Genomic DNA, 25,483 nt, shown 5'->3' with positions numbered 1-25,483 from the left:
ATTGCCTGGTATTTGTGACACAGAAACTACTTGTCAGCTGAACCTGGATATTGTTCAGGTCTTGCTGCATTTGGACAAGGACTGATTCATACTGATTCTATTGTGTTTGGCCAATCATGTTCTTTCCTATATTGAGGAAGGGGGTGGTAAGTTTTTAAATTACAATTTCTTAGTATTTTAACTCCTTCCCTAGTGTCCTGGTCCATGAAGTTGCCAGTCCTAGCCTGTGCTAACATTTGTTTCATTTAGTTACCAATTCCCTGAGCTAAGGAGGTGTAAAGTTATCTGCATTATTTATCTGATCACTATGCATTGATCCCTGGTGAAAACGTGTGCAAACTGACCTAATCCTGCTCACAGCTGAAAAATAAAACATGATAACTTTTGTGAGCTGCTTGATGATTGTTCCAACCTGTGAAACAGCAGCCCAGCATCAATTAGTAGTTTTGAGAGACAGGATAGAGAACAAGTGGGACAGGCAAATGAGACAAATAATACCACTATGTTTTATGAACGTTAACCTGTAATGAAATTTCAGTGGAATGATTTCAGTAGAAGCATGTTTACATGTGACACTTGGAACATAATTGCTACTTTCTCTTCCAGAACGACCTGGATGATCCTGAACGAGGAATGATCTTTGTCTGCTCTGCCACGCATAAGACAAAGTCCATGTTCTTCTTTCTGGCACAGACTGAACAAGGAGACATCTTCAAAATTACACTGGAAACAGATGAGGACATGGTAAGCAGACCTTTAGTTACCAAAGCAACTCTGCTTGACATTGCTAGTGTTGCCCAAAGGAAAGAGTGAAACAATTACTGTTTGTTACCAGTCCTGCTGCAGAAGTTGCTCAAAAGCTGCTTGACAGTTGAAAGAGTACTGCCTTAAGGACTCCAGTCTGGAGTCAGGGTTTAGTCTCTTAGCTGCCTTCTCTTGAAACATCCACAAGACATTTGGGCTATTTAATCATTTCTGGGGCTTTGGTTTGTGGGTGGTTTTGTATGCCAATTGTGTGGGGATAGGCATTCTCTGACTTCCCTGTCACTTAGTCTGGATCTGCAACGTGCCCGGGGATGTATGTTGATGCACCTATGTCACCACAGAGAGGCACTACATGGGGTTTGCTGGTAAAGGGGTTATATGCTGTGTTGTAGGTAAAATAATACCTCTGAGACTGTTAGTGAGTCAAAATACAGTGATTTTTATTTCAAAGCTCTGGTGTTCATTCAAGAGCTTTGGGAGAAGCAGGGACTATCAAACTTGTCATAGAACACCAACACAAATGGGCGTATGTACATCATGAGTCTTATTGTCAATCACGACACAAGTTTCCCATTCCGGCCAGAACTCTGGGCCTTCCTTCCTTGGTCGTGATGCAGCTCCAGATTTAATCACAATTCACAGTCCAGCTGGCAGTTACAGTCATGACACCGGCTTAATCCGATCACGATTCAAAACCCTTCTGCAGCAGTACCGACATTCCTGTCTTTGAAGTTACTTGTGCGATCATGGCTATCCCAGCAGGACTCTTCCTGTTAAAAGCCAGTATTGTGATCTGCCATCAGCAGCTGTCAAAAGCCGGTATTGTAAACTACCATCTGTGTAATGATGTCCAACTAACACAAATAGGTAAGATTTACAAACTAACAGCCACATTAAACTATCTGTCTTTATAAAAATGAAAGTTAAAGAATGTAGTACATGAACAAATAACTTATATAACTCCCAGGAGCAATATAAGCTTGAGAAGATCAGTCATGATGAAGGGTTATGTTTGCGACATATTCTAGGTCCAAAATCCATTAACCCTTTCCCTACTTCACTCTTTCTTTCTCTCTCTCTCTCTCTCTCTCTCTCTCTCTCTCTCTCTCTCTCTCCCCCCCCCCCCTCTCCCCTCCCCCCCCCGCCTTTGGTCTGGGCCAGACCCAAGCATGGCCCCATGACCAATCCAAAACCGAATGTTACCAGCATATGGGCCCACCCCCAGTTAAAAAACAAAAGATGACTTGGGGTTCTTTGTGCCCACACATTCAATAAGCACTCACTCAACCAGCAATAAGTTATCTTACAGGAAAATAGCAAAGTCCAATTCAAGACCGTGACCTAACCTTGAGTGACTGGCAAGTACCCAAGCAAACACTGGCCTTTATCTGTGCATCGGTGTCGGTCGTCCTCTGCGTATTATAGTTCTTTGGTCTGGCTTGGCACTCTAGCTTTGGTTTTCCTTCTGCCCTTCTCAGGTATGGCGGCTCACCAGCTGCTGGTCATCGCTGGCGATGGTCACCATCGCTGTAACTTGTTCCTGGTTGTGTTTCACGCCCCTTTTGGTCATTGCCTATCAATCAATCAATCAGGACTTGATCCTCCTGATTGATAGGTGTGGCAGCACCTGACTGGACTCTTATCTCTGGGTATCGGCCATATCTGTAGACACTGGAGGCACACATCTCCCTTTCATCCTGAACGCGAAGCATGACAGATCACAAACTCAGGGCCAGTGTCTGTCGGGACTTCCCCAGTCATTTAACAGTCAAGCAAGGCCCAGACATTGGCATGCACAGTAATAATACATCCCCACAACATATTGATATTCCAGAAGCTACAGACAACAACACGCTACAAATACAAATAATCACATATTCTAAAACCCCATTTTAAGTTCAGAATTATGCATAAGACAATAATAAATCATTGATACAAATGCAAGGGAAATGACGTTTAAATTTGGATTTTGGAGGGTCATGCACCCAAAAAGTGTTGAAGAGGTAGGTTTAACTCTCCAAAGTATTCATCATTTAAAAATGATTAAAATTTGCATAACAAACACCCTTTTTTTTGGTCACAGATATCATTTCAGATTTAAACTTCCACATTCACAGTTCAAAATCTAACTCCTAGATATGTTTTTATGACCCAATTAACATAATGTAATTAAAGTACAAGTTGAAAGTAATTCAAAAGTTTCCAACAGTTTAACAAATTATGGAGGAAACTCCTCCATCATTCTGTCCACTTTACAATGACATAACTTGCACAAATGGTTTATTTGTTCCCCTTTAAGCATTTTAACTCTCATAACTCCAAATAACTAATTACAAGGAAAAATACCATCATTTGTTGTAAAGTCATCGATACTGTCCAGAGCCCTTGACTTTTCAGAAAAATTAACTCCCAACATATTAGCAGTTACATATATCGATTTGGGAAATGTTAACATGTGAACATGAAGATTACTACAGATAACATTTATTTAGTACAGGAAAGTCATAAAACAAACAGATATTACTTTGTAACATTGTCTCACGTTCAAATGGTTACATCATGAACTGAGAATGCATTTCAATACATCCCTCTTTGAAACACAAAACCCATACAGATTTTATTTCCATTACCATTTATTTGTCAAAATTAAACTTGTTTACCTCTTGTAAATTCAGGCACTCTTCCATTTATAAGTTGGTTATTTCGTAAACTCAATTTATTCTATCAATTTAAATGTCAGAAACTGTAACACTTAAGTGTTACACTCACTTTAATTTGAAAGTTAACGATGAGAAAATCTGTATGAATCAAACTCTTCAAGTCTCAATTATCACTAGGTTGTAATAAACAAATCTTGCTGGTCATCCATGAACCATCTACTTAAAACAAAACACAAAAATATTTTCGGCTAGGAGCCAAATGAATTAACTTAGTCTTAAACGACTTCTTCAAGACAAAGGAATGAGTACATGGTTCCTTCCAAGGTTTAAATCCTTTCCTAACAAAATTTGAACCCAGGATTATTCAAAATTCGAACTGGTTATTTCAAACTTCAATTTATATACTTTAGCTTTGAAATTTCAGTTTACTTTCCAATTTTATTTAAACTCTGTACCAAACCCACTGTTGTAAAATCACAACTAGGGAAAGAACATTTAAACATTAAAAACAACAAAAACATAAACATCCCAACTATTTTACCAAACACACACACACACACACGTGCGGAAACTTCCAACATTCATCCCACGTTATCCTTTATTCAAATCCAACATTCTAAACTGGGATGAAAATAAAACTTTGAAAGAAAACAAATTAAGACAGTCGCCTTCATTCTTCTTTCTTCCAAACTGTAATTAAACTCAAAAACGAAGTAAATTCAAGAAATCTCATACTTAAAATTTAACAGTTCTAACACTTCCTCAGTCCCTTTGAAGTTAAACCAAAGTGTAAAACATTGCATTTATTGTCCACAATAAATACTCCACAAGAACAAACAACTTCTGCTCTCAATCAAATATAACAACAACCACCTACATTCAACAAGCAACCAGATACCACAAAGTCACTGAAATATAAAGCCTAAGATTTCTCCTTGGGCTCTCTTATCTGGTCCATCTTTAATTCCAGATGCCCATTCTACCAATTCATCATAGTTCTGCATGCTAAGAATTCCCATTTTAAGGAATTTCTGGTGAATTGGTGACGGCCCATCTTTAAACACTTGAGAAAAGGCTCTATCTGTTCAGGCAGGTTCGGGCATTCCTGAACATTCTTGATATGTTCCAAAGAGTCGCTTCCCAAATTCGGATGCTTCTCAAAAATTTGGTTTCTTTTTTTCTAGTTCTCTGTTGCGCAATTCCAACATTTTGATTTTTGCTTTGTCGTCAGCCCATTTCTTATCTGAGACTGAGACTTGTTCAGTTAATCCAGCCAATTGGTGAACCAAGAGAACTCCCAATTTTCTTAGTCCTGTCTTTCTTTTCCTTTTCCTACCATTTCTGTTGTTGGTCTAACGGATGAGATGAGTTCCACCCACCTTTTCTCATCTGTTTAATGAATTTGTCCCTCTCAGTTATATATTCATTCATCAGGGATGGGTCCCCACGGTCCTTGTGATCCCACCATAACACAGATAAGTTTGTGCTCACCACCTGGAGTCTTCTAATCTCCCATCTCGCTCTCCCACTCCTAGGCTGCTCTTATCAGAGTCTGGTAATACTTGTTAGGGGCGATCAGTGCCCTTCGTACCACTGCTTACACTTGTAAACTTACACCATTAAACATAAGTTTAAACCGGCTTTTCCTTCAACTCTGGTGATCACTGACAGTCTCTTCCCAATCATGTCTGAACATCACACTCTAGGCATCTTTCTCTAGCCTTTTACACCCACTTCAAACTTCTGACCATCGCGTGGGGGATTTCCCCTCTTAACAATCAGTCTAAAGCTGGTGTTTTAAAGACAAATGCCTCCTTGTCCATATATGTTCAGTTCAGACCTCTTTCACGCTCTCATAGTCTCTCATCACAGATCATTCCCCACTGCAGTTTGACTCACCCTATTAAGTTTGGTGATCTATTCCAGTACCCAGATTGTGGCCATTCAGCCCGAGCCCACAAACAGATCCTGGCTTTCAGCACCAAATGTTGTAGGTAAAGTAATACCTCAGACTGTTAGTGAGTCAAAATACAGTGGTTTTTATTTCTGGGGTTTATTCCAGAAATTTGGGAGAAGTAGGACTACAGACTTCTCATAGAACACAAACACAAGTAGGCATTTATACATCATGAGTCTTAGTGTCAATCACGACACAAGTTTCCCATTCCGGCCAGAACTCCAGGTCTTCCTTCCTTGGTCGTGATGCAGCCTCAGATTTAATCACAATTCACAGTCCAGCTGGCAGCTGCAGTCATGACACTGGTCACAATTCAAAACCCTTCTGCAGCAGAACCGGCATTCCTGTCTTTGAAGTTATTTGTGCGATCGTGGCTGTCCCAGCAGGACTCTTCCTGTTAAAAGCCAATATTGCAATCTGCAGCTGTCAAAAGCCAGTATCGTAAACTACCATCTGTGTAACGATGTCCAGCTAACACACGTGGGTAAGATTTACAAAGTCTACAAAATAACAGCCACATTAAACTATCTGTCTTTATAAAAATGAAAGTTAAAGCATGTAATACATGAACAAATAACTTACATTACTCCCAGGAGCAGTATAAGCTTGAGAAGATTAATTGTGATGAAGGGTTATATTTGTGACATTTTCTAGATACAAAATCCATTAACTCTTTCCCTACTTCATGCTGTTAGCCAGTAGAGAGAGCTCAAAAACAAGAGCTGCCAAGCAGGCTGACCATTACACACCATCCAGTACACTAACACTTGATGCATTGCATCAACCAGCCTGTCTTGTGCAACTAAACTGCCACTTCTGTTTTTCATTTTTAAGACACGAGTATGTATTTAATTAGGAGCTTGGGTATGTCTTGACCTATTAGTGTACTAAGATCAGAATCCAGGTCTTGAATGGTTCACTAATGCCAGTTAATAAAGGATCGAATAACTCTCGACTGGATTATATAGATGATCTGGAGGAGGGAACCGAGTGTATGGTGTCGAAATTTGCTGAGGACACCAAGATTGGTGGAACGGCAAATTGCGCGGAGGGTGTGGAGAGTCTGCAGAAGGATCTAGATAGGTTGGGCGAATGGGCCAGGAACTGGCAAATGGAATTTAATGTTGGCAAGTGTGAGGTGGTCCACTTTGGTAGGAATAATGGTAGGAAGGACTGTTACTTACGGGGCGAAAAACTGCAGCAGGCGACGGTGCAGAGGGACCTCAGGGTCCTTGTGCATGAGTCGCAAAAACCCAGCCTGCGGGTGCAGCAGGTGGTCAGGAAGGCGAATGGGATGCTGGCCTTCATAGCGAGGGGGATTGAATATAAAAGTAGGAAGGTCTTGCTGCAGCTGTATAGGGCATTGGTGAGGCCGCAGCTGGAGTACTGTGTGCAGTTTTGGTCGCCGTACTTACGCAAAGATATTTTGGCCTTGGAGGGAGTGCAGAGGAGGTTTACGAGGCTGATACCGGAGTTGAGGGGGTTGAGCTATGAGGAGAGGCTGAATAAACTAGGCTTGTACTCGTTAGAGTTTAGAAGAATGAGGGGAGATCTCATTGAGACGTATAAGATGATGAATGGGATGGATAGGATAGAGGTGGAGAGGCTCTTCCCGCTCAGAAAGGACAGTAGGACTAGGGGGCACAGCCTCAAGATAAAGGGGGGGCGGTTTAGAGCGGAGTTGAGGAGGAACTTCTTCACTCAAAGGGTGGTGAATCTCTGGAATTCTCTGCCCGTTGAGGTGGTGGAGGCTGCCTCGCTAAATATTTTTAAGACGCGGGTTGATGGGTTTTTGATAAGCGAGGGGATTAAGGGTTATGCGGAGAGGGCGGGAATGTGGAACTGAGCCACGACAGATCAGCCATGATCTAATTGAATGGCGGGGCAGGCTCGAAGGGCTGGATGGCCTACTCCTGCTCCTATTTCTTACGTTCTTATGTTCATACAGGCAGTTGTTTTCAACAAATGAGGATCGTTTTGCTGGAAATAATTAATGCTTTCTCATTTTTAGTAAAATACAAGAATGAGTAAATCTTTGATCATGCATTTCACCTTAAAATATTGATGCTTACTTTTTAATAGTTGTAATTTTACTCCTTTTTTCTGTTTTTTTACCAAACATTTTTTCTTTGTCAAATTATTTTGAGAAGCCCTATTGCATAAAGAATTAAAAATTTGTTGATGTCTGGAGAGACTGTTTTTAATCTTGTGCTTGGGCGGTGCATTGAAAAAACTGATGGTGATTCCTTTTGTTTCTGTTGTATGTATCACTCTTTCTCCCCTTACCTCCCTTTACCGTGATTGAATTTCTGCCCTATTTTCTAAAGCTATGTTCTTTGTATATTTATAGGTTACTGAAATCAGGCTGAAGTATTTTGACACGGTTCCTGTGTCGACTGCCATGTGTGTCCTGAAGACTGGATTTCTCTTTGTTGCATCAGAATTTGGCAATCAGTGAGTGTGGGGTGTTTTAACTCTTAGTCGCAGTGGATGATGCAGCAATTAAATAGCTGTTTTGTTTGTATCTTCGAGATCTCCCTCACTACTCATGACCAGTATGATGAATAATGAGTTGCTTGAAAGCATCTGATGGTGCGGCAATGTTAATGATGGCACAGTGATTAACACTGCTGCCTCACAGCACGAGGGACCTGGGTTCGATTCCCAGCTTGGGTCACTGTCTCTGTGGAGTGTGAACGTTTTCCCAGTGGCTGCATGGGTTTCCTCCCATAGTCTAAAGATGTGCAGTTTAGGTGAATTGTCCGTGCTGAATTCTCCCTCAGTGTATCTGAACAGGTGCTGGAATGTGGTGACTAGGGGATTTTAACAGTAACTTCATTGCAGTGTTAATGTAAGCCTACTTGTGACTAATAAATAAACTTTATTTTGTAAGTGGCTAAATGTTTGAATTCTTTGGGGAACATCCAACAATGCCACAAATGATTTGGGTCTCTTGTGTGCCTATTATGGAGCCTCATGGGCTCGCTCAAAGTTTTAACCCAGCTTCTGTCGATTTACATAATGTCTGTGATGCCTTTGAGAGGCTATCCAATTAGCCTCACAACTCTGCTTTTTCCCCGTAGCTTTGCAGATTTTTCCTAAGTATTTATGCAAATTTGTTTTGAAAATTTCAGGCTGTGCATTGAAAGTCACTATAATTTGCTGTATAAAGCTTTTGTTATGGAGATGAGTAAATGTTGTGCCTTTATTCCAGTTATCTTTATCAGATTGCACATCTAGGAGATGATGATGATGAGCCGGAGTTCTCCTCAGCCATGCCTTTGGAAGAAGGAGATACCTTTTTCTTTCAGCCACGACCTCTCAAGAACCTGGTGCTAGTGGATGAGCTGGATAGCCTTTCACCAATTTTGACATGCCAGGTAGAAAAAGAGTTCATTCTAAATCTTTCACTTTGCAGGCATTCTTAAATGGAACTGGACTCTTACTTGTTTCACCAACTATCAGATCACCTGGATTGTGTAGATTTGCAGGTTTTGGTTGTGTGCTTATTTTGACACAGTTAATGACTAATGTGCATAGTGCTGACTAAATGATGTGAATCATGTCTCTTCTCCAAAATGTATTTGAGGAACATTCATTTCTCTGATTCAGCCATTTGTGTGTTGTCATGACAATTACATCTATCACTGGTGTTTAGCTGTTGCTTATATTTTTATTTGCAGATTGCCGATCTGGCCAATGAAGACACACCGCAGTTATATGTTGCCTGTGGGAGGGGGCCACGGTCATCATTGAGGGTCCTGAGGCATGGTCTTGAGGTATGACATGAGTGGAATTTTGGGTTGCATCAAGATGCCAGTGACTGTCTTTAAAAACCTAGTGAGAAGTTCCCCTAGTTCAAACTCAATAGAAGTATTCTGTATTTTGAGCTATGCTGTCTAGAAGGTTCCAGGTTTCATCTGTGCTTATCTCAGTTGAGAAGTTACAAATAGTTTTAGTGTGTTGGCTTGACTGAGAGGACAGTGCAGAAAAATTAGTCAAAGTTTCAATTCTTGATAGCAATGTCCTGCATAGGGATGTCTGGTTAGGAAAGGATCAAGCTTGGTTGAGCATTGTTTGCACTGCTGATTAAATGATGTGAATCATGTCTCTTCTCCGAAAAATTATTTGGGGAAAGTTTTTAGTTCTCTGATTCAGCAGTCCATGAGCTCTTCATTACCTATGATTTATCACACTGCTTGTTGGGAAGCAGAAGTTTCCTCCAATTAAATATTAGGAAGACCAAAATCATGATCTTCTGTTCTGCTGTATTTCCTAACCACGTGTTTTGTTCCCTTCTCACTATTGAATTGGATCTCATTGTACTGATGCAAATTCTTTGAATCCTCCTTTAAAATGGATTGTTTTTTTTAAAAAGTGTATAGGGTATGTTCAATTTCCCCACTTGTTCCTTCACAGGTATCAGAAATGGCTGTCTCAGAGCTGCCTGGTAACCCTAATGCAGTATGGACTGTAAGAAGACATGTGGAAGGTATGACCTGAATAACGTGTGAAGCAGAAAATTGTTTGGCCAGTGTTTGCCTAACCATTTCCAGCAAATATATAGCGCTAGCAACTAATTTTCCAAAAGTAATATTTTTTGAAGAAAACAATAATTCTTATCTCAAAAATTTCCATGTTATATAGTTGAACGTACACTTTGTTTAACACATTGGTGATACAAGCCTTTGGTGCTACAAATTTAATTTTTTAACAACTTTTCTACAGTTTGTTCTCATAAAACAAACATGTGCAACAACCCTGAAATGCATATAAAACAAGCACAGAAACAGCTGGGAAGGAATCAAATTGATAGTCATTAAAGCAGGGTTGAAAGTAACAGATGGATTCAACCAAGTCACATTGATCTAACGCTGAAACATGGTTTATTTGAAGCTGCGGTTATTTCACGTATGAAAGACTCTAGGTTTCAAAGGACAAATAAAATACTGTTTATTTTAATTATATCTATTCGTGATCACTTTCAAAGTCTCACCTTGATTCTAATTTGTTTTTGTTTCACCCCATTTTTCTGTTCCCTTTCCTAGTGGTGTTGGCTCATACTAGCATATGATTCAGTTCCACAAATGGTGTCAGTCCTCAACTATCTTGCCTATATGGCCATTATTCATGTGCTGGCCTCCGTAGATATCAACAGTCTATGTGACTGTGAGGTATTGCGATTGAATATGTTTCTACCATCATCTGAAATACATGCACTTGAATTTTCCAGCAGTTGCCACTGGATGGCAAACATGAGTGAGCCATCAGATGCATTTCCCATTCTAGCCTAGTGTATTTCTTGGTTGTTTGCCGTAACCAAGATTGAGCTTAAATAATGGAGTATAAAATGGGGTTAATGTGGGAAGGCATGCTATGATTTCCTGTCATTGTATTTCTTGAAATTTGTGAAAGATGTACAGATGTGAAAACTGCAATAATGATCTCTCAGGCTGGGCACATCCTATAAATGATCAAACCCAGTGTAAGTTCTGTCTTGATTACATTTACAAGTTGAAAAACATGATAATCACTGGTTCAAAATCACAACCCAGGAAAATTGGAAAGAAGAATATTTTTTGTCATACACAAATTTTCTGAGATTTCATTGGAAGTATATTAAATTTGGAATTGCTAAAGCAATAGAAAAGCTGAAGTGGTGACTTGTTAATGAGAATATATTTTTCAAATTGAATCTGAAGGTACCCATCATTTGTACCCCAACCTAATTGCATGGGCATTGGCTTTCCCATAATTGTAAATGCTTTACTCATACTGATATTTGCTTGCCTGCATTGCCCTAAATGGGTGTGACAGTACAGACTTTGCCTAGCCCGAGTGATCTTTTTTGCTGTTGCAGTTTGTACCCTGGTTGTCCTCTTTTGAGTCTAAAGAGCAGTACTAACCAAGGCTGGTATGTGGTGGCTCAATCTCTACCAATACCAAGCCTCTGTTTCTCTCCCACAGGTGGCCGGGGAAGGTGCTACTCACTCTAGGTGCGTACCTGCTGATAGGGCCTCTTGGATACTGGTTTAGGACAGATGTTGAAAAGAACGGTCCTAACCAGCGATTTCGTGAAGCAAAGTATTGCCGATGCAGATATTCTACATTAAACGATGTTGGCTGGATAATTGTGATATCCCCCTTCCACCCCCAACAATAGAATATTATAAGGGTCAGCAGTTATCAGTGTCAGTGTTGTCATTAGGTTTGTGTAGTTCATTTACATCAACAAAACAAAAGCTCTGTGATGTTGTAATGCTTACTTCCGAAAATTCTTATCACAAATTGCAACCATCAGAACCTCAGCCTTCATTTGCTGCTCAGAATTCTTTTGTTAAATGTTATTCAAGTCTGGAAGCGTAGGATTATTATTGTGCTACACGGTTCAAGTTATCATGGATGTTCCTTTTGGCAATAATTGTACCTGAAATCCTAATGACAACACTACATCCAATGGTGGGAGAATTAGGGGGTCCTTGTATTCTTTTAGCATTTGTATATACTAAACAGTGTTTGTTCTGATTAGGAATGGGGCATTTGACTCGATTTCAGATAATGGGGGTTATTTGGAAAATTTGATTAAGCAGTATGCAATTAGTTATTACAATATTTCTTACGTCAAGATTTTGGTTGGTACAACAGAATGTGGGTTAACTATGAGAATTGTCAGTTGGTTTCATGATATGGTATAGTGGAAATGTAAAATGCAGGGTTTGCTGAATTTGCCAAGGAAGTACAAGGAATGCTGGAATCTAGTACTGGATTAGTTTAGGAAGCTCCATGTTATTGACGTGAGGATAAATTAATTTTATGTTGCTGATAGTCAAATAGGTTTTGTTGTAAATGAATAGCTTAGCGACGCATTTGTTAGCTGTTCTCAGGTGTAGCCTACCAGCCCCCACATTAAAAACTATTGGCAGTTCTCCATAACAATGTTTCCAGCTCCTGATTCTGAAACATTTTAATATTAGCTATTTTACCTGCCAGCCTTGAGTCATTGGTTTCTTTCCTGGTCCTTGTGTGCCTTTTTAGCTTTCAACTAATGGTCCTACATTAAGTACTGCTTGTGTTCTGGTGAAAATAGCTCCCGAGCTGATCACTGCACTAAGAGCTATTTAACTTTCCAAGTGTTGATCAGGCTTTCCTTGGCTATGTTTTTCTAACTAGAAGTGCCATAAATATTTCAGTTGTGCCCACCCTCATCCCCAGTCATCTCTTAGCTGTTTAGTCATAGAGTCCTTGCAGTGCAGGAGGTGGCCATTCTACCCATTGAGTCTGCATTGACAACAGTCGCGCCCAGCCCCATCCCTGTAACATCTCATATTTACCAGCTAATCCCCCAACACCAAGGGTCAATTTACCATGGCCAGTCAGCCTAACCAGCACACCTTTGGAGTGTGGAAGGAAAGTGGAGCACCTGGAGGAAACATACGCAAATGCAGGGAGAGTAAACAAGCTCCACACCACTGAGGCTCGAATTGAACACAGATCTCTGATACTGTGAGACAGCAATGTTCACATTGTGCCACCGTGCTGCCCATGTTCAATTGCATTCAGTGAAATTACGACTGCCCTAACTAGTTTTAGTCTGGAGCTAATATTTTAAAGTGAGGCGGGAGTATGAATTTGCATAATAGGAATAGAACTCATGTAATACAAAAATGAATTACAGTTTAAAAGGACCTTAATTAGATTAATTGTAGGCAGGTGCATTTAAAGATGAAATGGGGTGAAAGTGTATGGGCAGGATGTACTCAAAAGACTGGCTATTCTTTGACTAGATAACTTGCATGTTCTGGAGTTTCTAAGGGAGAGCTTGCAGTAATCTTCCCTAGACACAGTTGCCAGAGATTTGGGGAGTGGTGAATGTGACACCCTTGTTCAAGTCAGTCAGTTTAACATCTGTAGTGGGTGTGGTTTAGAAACAGTCAGCGCAGAAAGCGGCCATTTGGCTTATTGTGTCTGCAATGGCTCACCAAAATGAGCATCATGACTTAATGCCATTCCACTGCCTTTTCCTCTTAACCCTGCACAATAATCAAAAACAAACAGAAACAGCTGATTTGAGAGTTCTGAAGCAGTTAAGGAAGTGGTTGATTATAGGAATATATGGATGTCAATATGGATTGATAAGGTCAATGTCAACTTGGAATTTTAAAAATTGGCTTAAAGACAAAAGCAGCAAGTTGGAGTAAATATTTTTTCTTTAAGACTGGAGGATGGTGGACAGTGATGAACTCCAAGAGTCAGTCGGAGGATTACTGTTTTTTGTGATGTATATGAATAATCTGGATTTTGGAATAAAGAGTGAAATTTCAGAGTTTGCATGATACGTTTGGCAAGCAAACAAGGTTATACCAATTAACTGAAACAGGTCATAGGCGAGCAGATAGGTCAGACAAGTAGATGAAATTTTATACAGATCAGTGTGAGGTAAGGCATTTTAGCAGAAGGGAGAGGCAATAAAGAATTAATGGCATAGTTGTAAAGAGTGTACAGGGACAGAGATTTGGGGGGCAAGGGGGATAGGTGTTCATGTGCATAGATCTTTAAAGGTCAATAGTTAGCAAAGCACATTGGATCCTGGACTTCCTAAATAGAGAGATTGAATAAAAAAGCAACAAGGTCATGCTGTGCCTTTTATGAAGTTCAGGTTGAGCCACAACTAGAATATTGATGAAGGTTGTTGGAAGGAATATACCAGTTCTGGTCACCATACGTTAAAAAAAATGAGAGATTGCAGAGCAAATTTATCAGAATGCTCCAGGGATGAGGGATTTCAGCTGCAGGGTTCAGTTGGAGAAGCTGGATGTGTTCCTTTAAGTAAAGCAAATTGAGGAGAGATTTGAAAGAAGTGTGTAAGGTTATGACAAGGTCAGATAAGGTAGACAAAGAAAAGTTGTTTCTCTTAGTTGATGGTACAAGGACTGGGAGCACAGGTTTAAAGCTTTGGGCAAGCGATGCAGGGAAATATGAAAGTGAACTTCCTTACACAGCAAGTGGATCTGGAATGGAGATTATTGATTTCAAAGGGAAATAGGGTGAGCACATTAGGCAAATAAACTCGCAGGGCTACAGAGATGAAGTGGGAAAGTTAGACTTATTTGAATTGTTCTGCAGAGAGCTTGTATTGACTGATGGGACAAATGGCCTGTGCCATAAATGACTTTAGATCTTTTTAAATGCGTAATTGTATTTGCCACTAATGCACCTTTTGAGAGTGTTGAATGTTAACCTGCAAGTGTATTTTGCACCTTTCTTTTGTGTGTGTTTAGATGAATATGATGCATACATCATTGTGTCTTTCGTGAATGCCACGCTGGTACTGTCTATTGGTGAGACCGTAGAAGAAGTGACAGACTCTGGATTTCTGGGTACCACCCCAACCCTCTCCTGCTCCCTGCTTGGTGAGGATGCACTAGTCCAGGTAGGGGTATAGAATTTGATTTGGTTTAATGGAAATTTCATATTGAGCTAGGCTTGTGCTCTCACTGCTCCTTTAATTTTCTGCTCATCTCTATAAAGCTCTCCATGCTGAAATAATTGCTTTATTGTTGATAAGCTAAATATTGTTCCTCCAATTTACAGTAAAAATGATGTACAAAGTGCGCTTTCATAGGTCTTGTAACTAGTTGTGACCTGTATATTGGTATGGCTTTGGTGTCTTTCCTGTTGCCCATATCTGAGTTCAATATGCTAAGTGTAACTGTCTGCCTTTATTTCAGTCCACTTTGCAGCTTCTCATCTGAAGAATATCTATTAAGGATAAAATTTATCAAATTTTGACCTTTTTTTTGAAAATAGCATCAAGGGGAGTATTTGTTCTATTTGAGTGTAGAAGTCTCAAGCTAAAGAGCTTCAGGTGACATGAGATGGTCATCTCAAATTATTTCACCATACAACTACAGCTACTTCTCCAGAATTTGATAAATCAAAACACCTCTAGGTGGCAGAACAGGATTCATAGTTGTACAATTGTTTTTCTTTAACACTAGTCTTTTCTTATAAAAATGTTACATTCTCAGCACAATGTGTGCCAAAATCTTAGTGAAAATGGAAAGTTTGCACTTTGGAGTGATAGTTTCACAGTCCTGTTTTGGTATTTTGCTGAAATGTGACGTCCTTGTAGTAATTAGAACCCTCCTACAGTATCAAATAATTAAAAATGTTTGTTATTACCTCAAGCAGTCTAGAATGCAAAGAGATTATATTGTTAACTGGAGCTATGGTTGGAGCTTATTTAGAATACTGCATTCAGTTCTGGCAATTGCATCTCAAAGGACATGCTGGCCTTGGAGGGAGGATGTAGTAGCAATTTCTCAGAATGATCCTTCGTCTAAAGGGATTAAATTGCAAGGCCAGATTCTGTGGATGGAATTGTATTCCTTTGGGTATAGAAGATTAAAGAGTGATTATTTTAGATGAGAGAGGTTTATGGTGGGAGGGAGTCCAGAGCACCGGTGTATAACTTGAAATTAGCTAGGGAGTTCAGAGTGACTCCATGTTCAATTCTTTATACAAAGGATAATGGAAATCTGGAAATTTCTCAGCCCTACCAAACAAAAGCTGTTGAGACTAAACCGTTGAAAGTTTAAAACTGATACTGATGGATTGTTGATTGATTAGACTCTTAAAAGTTACAAAGACAAGGTAGAGTTAAAATTCAGACCAGTGATAATCTGGTACTTGTTTAAGCAGCCGAATGGACTGTTGTTTCAGTGCATGCAATCACATGACTTGAGTTATTGAAGAGAGAAGTTCCTTTCAAAAGAGAAAGGTATATTTTTAAAAGTGGAATTTATTTTACTGTTCCCCACAACTCAGAAGGTATTCAATTGGGCATCTATTTTAATGGTTAATATTGCATAAAAGATTTTCCTTCGGAGAATAATCTTCATTTTCCAATCTCATGTAACCATTATTATTTTTGTCTTTGTTATCCACGAGGTAATATTTTAGTCTCTGCATAAGCAAGATGTGGATGAACTTGACCAGAAGTGTTTCGTATAAAAATAGTGAAAGATGCTTCTCATCGGTTAACAAATTCTTAAGGTTGTCACTGGAGAAGCAAGCAGGATACAGATGTTTTATTAAAACATAACTATTTAGGAAGAAATTGTAATTCGGAATATTTGAAAATTACACAAAATAAAATTAAGCTGAATTAGAGTAATTAGCTTCCACTGAGTACTGTAATTTTATGATGAATCAGATTAAACTAGGCAGAACTCTTGCTGTGGTTGATCACCCAAAATGAGGGGTAGAAGGATTGAGAGAATTTTTGTCAGTGTATTCTTTAAAGAATATTGTGGTTTGATGTAATATAAACCTGTTGCCTTTTATAAATGGTGCATAGTGGCACACTGGTTAGCACTGCTGCGTTACAGTGCCAGGGATCTGGGTTCCATTCTGGAGTCAGGTCAGTCTCAGGAGTTTGTACGTTCTCTGTGTTTGCATGGGTTTCCTCTGAGTGCTTTGGTTTCCTCCCACTATCCAAATATGTGTGGACCAGGTTAATTGGCCATGCTAAATTGCCCCTTAGTGTCAGCAGGGTAAATATGTGGTGTTACAGGGATGAGGCCTGGAGTGGGATTGTTGTCAGTGAAGGCTCAGTGGGCCAACTGGCCTCGTTCTATGATTCTAAATTGGGATATCGGATTGCGTTTAAGAGCCTTTGTAAAAATGCATGTATTGTAATGTAGCCCAATGAAAAATGCCTTTGTGATTTTTAGGTGTACCCCGATGGAATCCGTCACATCCGTGCTGATAAAAGAGTCAATGAATGGAAGACTCCTGGCAAAAAGACGATTGTGAAATGCGCTGTGAACCAGCGGCAGGTGGTGATTGCTCTGACTGGCGGGGAACTGGTCTACTTTGAGATGGATCCGGTGAGTAAAATGCCAATATATTAAGTAGAGAGTTAGAAATCTTTTCTCTCGATATAAAGTGGTGAATGTCTGGGCAAGCAGTTTCACTTTCCTTAAGTTTTCCCTTTCCAAGTTTGTGGCCTGCTCCTGGATTGACAGCAGTGTTAAAGCCAACTATAACTGTGCCCATCTCTATGTTCTGCAACTAAGCAAAAACGAAAGGACAGTATTTTCAGTAGGTTCAAGATCCATTTTTTAAATAATTTCTCACTTCAAACTATCTAGTGGGAGTCAGGAAGAAGGAAAAAACCAGTTTAGTAAAAGATTGAATGTTTAGAAGGCATGGGTTAATTTGTATCAGGCAGTAAGTTTTGGAAATGGCGGGGGGAAGAGACAAGAGGATGGAGGGTGGGTAAGGGGAATTTTAACATTTTAGTTTTTTTTTGGATTAACTTTATATCTATAATAATTAACTTGTGCATCAGATTTTTCATGTGTTACATTTGCAAAATGTTGTTTGTAGTCTGGACAACTGAATGAGTACACGGAACGGAAAGAAATGTCAACTGATGTGGTCTGCATGAGTTTAGCAAATGTTCCTCCAGGAGAACAACGTTCTCGATTTTTAGCTGTTGGTCTCATTGACAATACGGTCAGAATTATTTCTCTGGACCCTTCGGTAAGTTTTACCCAATTGCTTTTTGGTAAAGCTGATGTTATGTGCTGGGTAGTAGTCTTTATTGGACTGTTATTAACTCCTTTTTCTACTTAAAATGAATTCTATAAGATATTTTTGTTCATGGGATGTGGAGTTTGCTAGTAAATCCAGCATTTATTTCCCTTGAGAAGGTGGTACTGAGCCTTGGAGAGCAGTTACTTGCAGGTGGTGGTGTTCCTTTTGGATCTGCTACCCTTGACTTTTTTTTAACTGATAAAGATTGAAGATACTTTTTTCAAGCCTGGCCCTGACATTCAGTTGTTAATCAGGCTTTCTGGTATTTGCTATAGCCATTGAAACTTAGACCATGTGGCAAGGTTGGTTGTAACATCAGTCTCATGTTTGGGGTTGGAAAGCCTTTTCCAGAAGCTGATTCGGATTTGTTCTTTGAAATGTTCCACCTGTAAATTCTATCAGAATCTTATGTGGGTTTTTTTGAGTCATTAGTTGAATAATCACCCCTCGAGTCAACGCCTTTGGAAGATGAGGGACTTGGAGCTTGCTGTTGCGCTACTGCATTGCTGCCACTAAATACCAAAATGATAGAAATATGGAGATGTACTATTTTAAAGAGCTATTAAATGTTTACTTCCTTTTAGTGAAATGGTGTACAAAAAAACTAGTTGGCTTTTAGTCTTAGACTTTGTTATCCAAATTCACTTTTTCAGATTAATCTTTTCATTGAATAGTCCCCACGTTTTGTAACAAAAATAGACAATTCTAGAAAAACAGGTCTGGCAACATCTATGGACAGAGAAAATCGAGGAAATGTTTCAAGTCCATATGACTGTTTAGAGCTAGAGAGGGAGAAAGGTGATGGATTATGTACTGTGTAAGAGGGGATAGAGCAGCTGGGACAGAACAGAAGGCCAGGGATAGGTGGCATTGCAGCAAAGATGTGTAGGTCACAAGACAGGAAACGTTCAGGGCAGTGTGAAGGCCTGTAGAAAGTGCTAATAGTGGCATAAAGATAAGACATCAAATTGTGCTTATGGGACAAAGGTTAGTGCTCAGTGAAAGCAAAACTGAAAAACAAGTGGGTCAGAGGGTGGGGGGTGCGTGGTTACATTGGAGCAAAAAGTGTGTTTTCCTCCACCAACAGCTGGAGGAGAAAAGTCAGTCTAAAGTTGTTGAACTCAATGTTGTGTCCTGAGGCTGTAACATGTCTCTTGTATGTGTGCCCTACATTTTTATGTTTGATCTGATATGATGTGCCCTATTTGTCAACATTATTTAATCCCACTATGTCCTTCACTTCATGTAACACACCCCTTAAAAATACTTTGGCCATAGTTTCCTCACTTCTTGCTGAATGTTTTTTCTACTCAAAGCATTTTGACTGTTAAAACCTGCGCACTCTTGAGGTAGAGATAATGCCCTCGTATTGGCTTTTCGAACAAGTCTTCCGTAAGAAAAGTCTTGTCTGTTTTTGTTTTACTTTCATCTTTAGCCTTCAGTTCCTTTGTTTGAATTTTTGTTCCTACCCTATTTTGTTAGTTTTTCCTGTAGTCAGGACCCTATCTTATTCCAAAGTTTACTTTTCTCTTTGTATCCTCACTGCTTCAAAATCATGCTCATCATTTCAGATTCGCATTCTAACTTCATTTCCCTGGGTTGCAGTACTGGAAAGCAATCCCTCAAACATTCTTAATAACTTTTATAACCTAAGCTTGGTATCTTTGAATTGCTGTTTTCTGATCAGTTTTGCCCAAGTGCTGCCAGCTTTGATCTTCCACTATGATTTCTCAAAGTAAGAAAGAAAATAGATTTGTCACGTACTTTTTTGAATTGATCTTGTGACCTCCTTTGCGTATTTTATTGTCTTAGTTTTGTCCCCCGATGCACAATGATGCAATGAGGATCTGTTGGCCCTCAGCTCCCTTCTCTCACTGAGCTCATTAGTCAGTGTTCCCTGTAGCCATGCAGTGAAACAGACGGGCTGCACACAACCAACTTTTCCATTAAGGTGCACGCAATAATCTTAAAGTGTAGCAAACAGGCTGTGTGCACAAAGGACAAATAGAGGAATCATTGCCTGCAACTCTTAGACTGTAACTTTGCACTCTGCCTCTAATGGATATTTAAACATTTGCATGAGGAACTGGACTATAATGTTCAGAAACTTGCCAAAGTTATTAGGACTATTTTACAGTGTTAACTGCATAGGCCGGAGACGGAGTCTAGGACCGAGTCCCCGTTGCTAGTGCCACACCGGTTATGTTATTTAGGGAGCTTTATTAACCTTGTCTTTGTCATTCTCAGGACTGCCTGCAGCCTCTCAGTATGCAAGCTCTTCCTGCACAACCTGAATCTCTCTGTATAGTTGAGATGGGGGGTGCGGAGAAACAGGATGAGTTGGGAGAGAAGGGTTCCATTGGCTTCTTGTACTTAAACATTGGTTTACAGGTGAGTAAATGCAACAGCCATCTGGGCCAAGGAATATTACTGGGTACGAACTATGTGGCATAATCCTGTATTCTGTTAGAACCTGAATGTGTGACGATATTCAGTATAGTTAATCATTCGCTGAGAGACCTGATGGTGCTGCAGTTACAGGTGAAATTTAGCAGTATGTCAGTGATGGTCCCTGCTATCAGCAAGAGATAATGTCCAAGCTATGGAAACAGTTTTCACAGTATTAACTGCATAGACCAGAGTTGGAGCCTATTGCCTAGTCCCCATTGCTAGTGCCACACCGATTATCCTATTTAGGGAGCTTTATTAACTTGTGTTTATCATTCTCAGGACTGGCTGCAGCCTCTCAGTATGCGATCTCTTCGTATAGTTGAAATGGGGGGTGCGGAAACACAGGATGAGTTGGGAAAGAAGGGTTCCATTGGCTTCTTGTACTTAAACATTGGCTTCAGTTTTCCACCATTTATAGGCTATGACTCTAGAAAAGGGTAGACCTTTTGGAGGTTTTTAAAATGTAGAGTTTAGTAGGTTAGGTGTAGAGAAGATGTTTCCACTTGCTGGGGGGAATCCAAAACTAGGGACCACATATGTAAAAGATGTTGATAACTCCAGTTAGAAATTTAACAGAAAACTCTTGAACTAGAGTGGCAAGAATGTAAAACTTGTACTACACAGGTAATTGAGGTGAATAGTTATTTATTTAAGGGGATGTTAGATAAATGAATGGGGATAAAAGCATTGAAGGATGTGTTGTGGGAGTGTATTTAAGTAACTGGTGTGGGAAGGGACTTTGGTCATTTGATATAACTGATGTTTATCCAGTGCACTATGTGCTATTCATTTTATGGAAGATGTAACTTAAGGATTCAAATAAACTACTTGATGCTCACTTGTAAGAGACCTTGGAACTCTTGAGTAAATTGTGGAGCGGTACTAGGCAAGGAGTGAACAGCTGAAAGAAAGTAGAGAGACTAATTGCTCCTCCCTCGTCTTAAGTTGATCTGTAACCTGCTGCTTGGAGATTGGAGATGCTTGTGACTGATTTGTGACTCTTTGGTTCCCCATCTTCTCACTGGAACCACGTCCTTGGCATCTGCTCCAACCTTTTCATGCCAACACCAAAGCCCAGGTACACAGTTGAAATCAGGGTTTGCTGTGTGACTGTTTAGTTGTGACACTAATTCTATCACAATGTGGCAGGATTCATTCCAACACAGCGTCGTTTGCAAGGGTGAGGAGCTGCTTCATTTATGTAAGGGCACTGGCAACAAGTCTCATATATAAATACGAATTCTGAATGTGCTGCTGCATTTTTGTGTCCCTTATTCTTAGCTGAGTATCTATTTCCTGGTATAGTAAGTACATTCTAAGATTCTTCTGTTGTTAACTTAGAATGGAGTATTATTAAGAACAGTTTTGGACCCAGTTACTGGAGACTTGTCTGACACGAGGACCAGGTATCTTGGATCTCGGCCTGTCAAGCTTTTCAGAGTCAGGATGCAAGGGCAAGAAGCGGTGAGTGCGCACAGTTATATTCCTGACCGTCACAAATTGATGGACTGGACGATAAATAACATGAAAATTGAGTCACTTTTTGGTTGCACATGCTGATCATGGGTTGTAATCTTATGCAAAGGATTGTCAAAAATCCAATACAGCCTGAAGAAAAATGCATGACATGACTGGAAAATGTCAGAGTTAATTCTGACACTTACAATAATATTTCTTCTCTACTATTTTGCTTTGCATTAAGCATTCCACAAAGTTTGATTAATTGTTCACAATTTCCTTCCTAGTTACTTTTAATGCACTACTATGAAGGATTTCATCCTATCCCTAATGTATTCCGCTGTTTTAGTAATGCTGGGAGCTGAAATCATTTGTTAGCTGCCTGTGCATTGATGGAATGTAGCTTCTGAACACAGCAGTGTATCTTTAGCTACCTGGATTTGCCTTTGTATTCAGACCTGGATATTTAAAAACAAATTGGCAGAGTCCCAGGAGCACCTTTTTGTGTGATCTTGTATATTTGTGCAAGGGAGGAGTATGGAAACAGTGCTACATTGGTGCAGTTTGAAGTCCAGTGAAGTTATTATCGTCCAGTCTTTGTAAGTGAATTTTAAAATGATGATACATTCAGTCCGTGTTTCACATGATAAATTATGATTACTGAAATGTTTCTGATTTAAAGTTGAGTGGTTACTGATCTCAAGCAGTGCTTTCTCTCATTGGTATTTGTTTTTTTTTGATTCTGTGTTTGTTTCCTTTAACCCATATAGGTTTTGGCAATGTCCAGCAGGTCATGGCTGAGCTACTCATACCAGTCCCGCTTCCACTTGACACCCCTGTCCTATGAAACTCTGGAGTATGCATCTGGCTTTGCCTCTGAACAGTGTCCTGAGGGTATTGTGGCAATCTCCACGAATACACTGAGGTAGATTTCACCTGAACAATAAAATAGTGGAACAATTTCATAATGGCTTAGTAATGGACACTATTCTCCATTTAGTGTCAATCAAGGATCTGTTGTTGAACCATCACTCTTCAGAGTTTTGTTTGACAGTATATTTCTCATAGTTTTTAATAATCTCAAAATAGGATCTAAAATTACATTCAGGGCTGAAAGGCAGCATTTCAGCCTTAAAGTACAAACTAAAGCAAAGGCGCAAGAAGAGCTCATTTGTAAATTCCTATTTGCTGCTGATTGCAGCCTCATGGATAAGATCCCTGACATGTATGCATATAATTTAAATTTTATAATTTAAATAAAATATGCCTTGCTTGGCATGGATGCTGTGATCCTGGAGGCATAGAATCCCTACAGTGTGGGACAAAGCCATTCAGCCCATCAAACCTGCACTAACAACAATCCCACTCAGCCCCTATCCCTTAACCCCATGTATTTACCCTGCTAGTCCCTTGACACCAAGGGGCAATTGAGGATAGCCAATCCACCTAACCCGCACATATTTGGATTGTGGGAGGAAACTGGAGCACCCAGAGGAAACCCAAACACTTGGAGATTGTGCAAACTCCACACAGTGACCCAAGCCAGGAATTGAACCCAGGTCCCTGGCACTCCGAGACAGCACTGTAACCACTGCCACCCCGCATGGTTACAGTTGTCAGGTCGTCTGTTAGGAGCAAATCCTGGAGAAGCTCTATGTTGCAGTGACATACACTGTCACTTAAGAAGCAATCTTTGTATCAGCAATTTTTTTAAGCTACATTAGGAATTTGCTTCAATCCCATGGCCACTAAGTTATGGTTACAATTGTGGATCAATCTGGAAGCATGCTGCAAGTTGTGGCCCCAGGGATTGTTCTTTGCCTGCTCTTATTCAGTCTTTATTAATGACCTAGATAATAGCATTGAGAGTATCTCAAAGTTTCTGAATGATACCAGAAGCTGCGTGTGGGTTAGGACGATAGAGGAATACAATCAAATGCGAAGACATTTTGCTGTTCTGTGGCAAGTGGCATTTAGCTTTGATAATTGTTGCATCAGCATAGAATTAAAGGTGAGCAACTTTTAAAATGATGATCCATTCAGTTCGTGTTTCACCTGATGTCTTATGATTACTGCAATGTTTCTGATTAAAAGTTGACTTGTCACTGATCTCAAGCTGATTTTCAGTGGCCTTCACTGTTTTGACCGTGCATGTCCTTTGTGGTGTAAATTTCGGCTATGTCCAGTAGGCCATGACTGAGCTGAACTTAACCCCATTTCAATCTGACGATTCCTTAAATGGCTGTAGAATGTGTATATGGCAGTGTGTTAGTATGAAGAGCCTTAGCAAAGGCTTTCTGAAAGTCCAAATAAACAACATCTACTGAATTTCCCATATCCACTCAAATCAAATTTATAAGACAATATACTTTTTTCAGGGAGCTGTGTTACGTATTTATGATGGTTTCCATTTCTTTCCAGTAAATATCAAGGGCATCTCGTTTATCTCCTGAACAATTCCCTCAAAAGGAAAGAATGGGAAATTGTTTACTTACTTGTTCATCTGCAGAATAGTATAGACACGAGATTCCCAAAAATAGGTGTCGTTCCTGTTTGTTTAATATGACTCCATAAATCACATTATCTTGGCTCAGGATGCTTTTAAGTTTTTGTTATTGCATGGGTGTAGTGGCAGAGGAGTGGGTTTCCATTTGTTTTTTTTTCTTTTAATATCTTTCCAGAATCTTGGCTCTTGAGAAACTGGGAGCAGTGTTCAACCAGGTTTCCTTCTCTCTGCAATATACTCCAAGGAAATTTGTCATTCACCCGGAGAGCAACAACATCATCGCCATTGAAACTGATCACAATGCTTACACAGAGGCTACCAAAGCCCAGCGCAAACAGCAAATGGCAGAGGTAATTTGTACTCACTGATTACAAATTCACAATTTAACAGAAAAAGAGTTCTTATTGCATAATGTGCTTGTTGTGGGGCTTTTTCAGAGATTAGGTATTGCCAAAAACTTGAGCCAATGCAGAGACTCACAAAGTCAGTGACCTGGTTAAAGACCTATCTTTATTTGACCAACAAAGGGAGAGATGAGCATTGGGCAGTCCAACACCTCTGTAAAGAGAAGGCTCTGAGCATTCCAATATCACTCTGAAGTTAACAGTACATTAGTCAGGTCAATTATACATTTCTCAAGTTTTACTTTTCCCACCTTTCTGGTAGTTATGAACCAATGATCATTAGTACAAATCAATCACATAACAGTTGCCATTTACCTTAGCCAATTACATTCTACCCTCTGACATCATGGAATTTCATTGGTCTGTAGAGTCCGGATGCTCCTTCCCCTGTCGCTTTGCAACCCCAGATGCTTAGCTGCAAAGATCCAAGTTACTGTTCCCCCCAGCTTTCATTTGTGTCAATGTCCAAACAAGCCGGTTGAACGTTTCATGTTTGAGAAGCGGTGTCTTATCAGGACAACTTGAACAGCCCTATTCCTTGGGAACCATACTGTTCATAACTTTTGCTGAGAAAACTGTACACATTCTGTGGTTTCATTGTTTCAAATAATGTGGTTCATCTCGCTACCATACCATCATGCCCCGCAGCATCTTGCCTTTGGCTAAAATATACAGTTAC

The 25,483-nt window shown here is 39.8% G+C and overlaps 1 protein-coding gene across 1 annotated transcript in view; it reads left to right on the top strand.

Annotated features, from left to right (window-relative positions):
* Positions 1 to 25,483, top strand: part of sf3b3 (splicing factor 3b, subunit 3) — a 66,095-nt gene that overhangs the window by 14,656 nt on the left and 25,956 nt on the right. The window contains exons 8-19 of the mRNA XM_080187239.1: positions 607 to 744; positions 7,733 to 7,836; positions 8,597 to 8,762; positions 9,066 to 9,161; positions 9,802 to 9,874; positions 14,661 to 14,812; positions 17,118 to 17,273; positions 17,776 to 17,931; positions 20,233 to 20,376; positions 21,778 to 21,900; positions 22,665 to 22,819; positions 24,576 to 24,750. Of these exons, the coding sequence (XP_080043365.1) occupies positions 607 to 744; positions 7,733 to 7,836; positions 8,597 to 8,762; positions 9,066 to 9,161; positions 9,802 to 9,874; positions 14,661 to 14,812; positions 17,118 to 17,273; positions 17,776 to 17,931; positions 20,233 to 20,376; positions 21,778 to 21,900; positions 22,665 to 22,819; positions 24,576 to 24,750 (1,638 nt within the window). The remainder of the gene's footprint in view (positions 1 to 606; positions 745 to 7,732; positions 7,837 to 8,596; positions 8,763 to 9,065; positions 9,162 to 9,801; positions 9,875 to 14,660; positions 14,813 to 17,117; positions 17,274 to 17,775; positions 17,932 to 20,232; positions 20,377 to 21,777; positions 21,901 to 22,664; positions 22,820 to 24,575; positions 24,751 to 25,483) is intronic.

The sequence above is a fragment of the Carcharhinus amblyrhynchos genome, chromosome 4, assembly GCF_965287045.1.
Source record: "Carcharhinus amblyrhynchos chromosome 4, sCarAmb.v2.hapA, whole genome shotgun sequence".
NCBI lineage: Eukaryota > Metazoa > Chordata > Chondrichthyes > Carcharhiniformes > Carcharhinidae > Carcharhinus > Carcharhinus amblyrhynchos.
The sequence above is the reverse complement of the archived record's forward strand: the minus strand, read 5'-3'. Positions and strand labels throughout refer to the sequence as shown.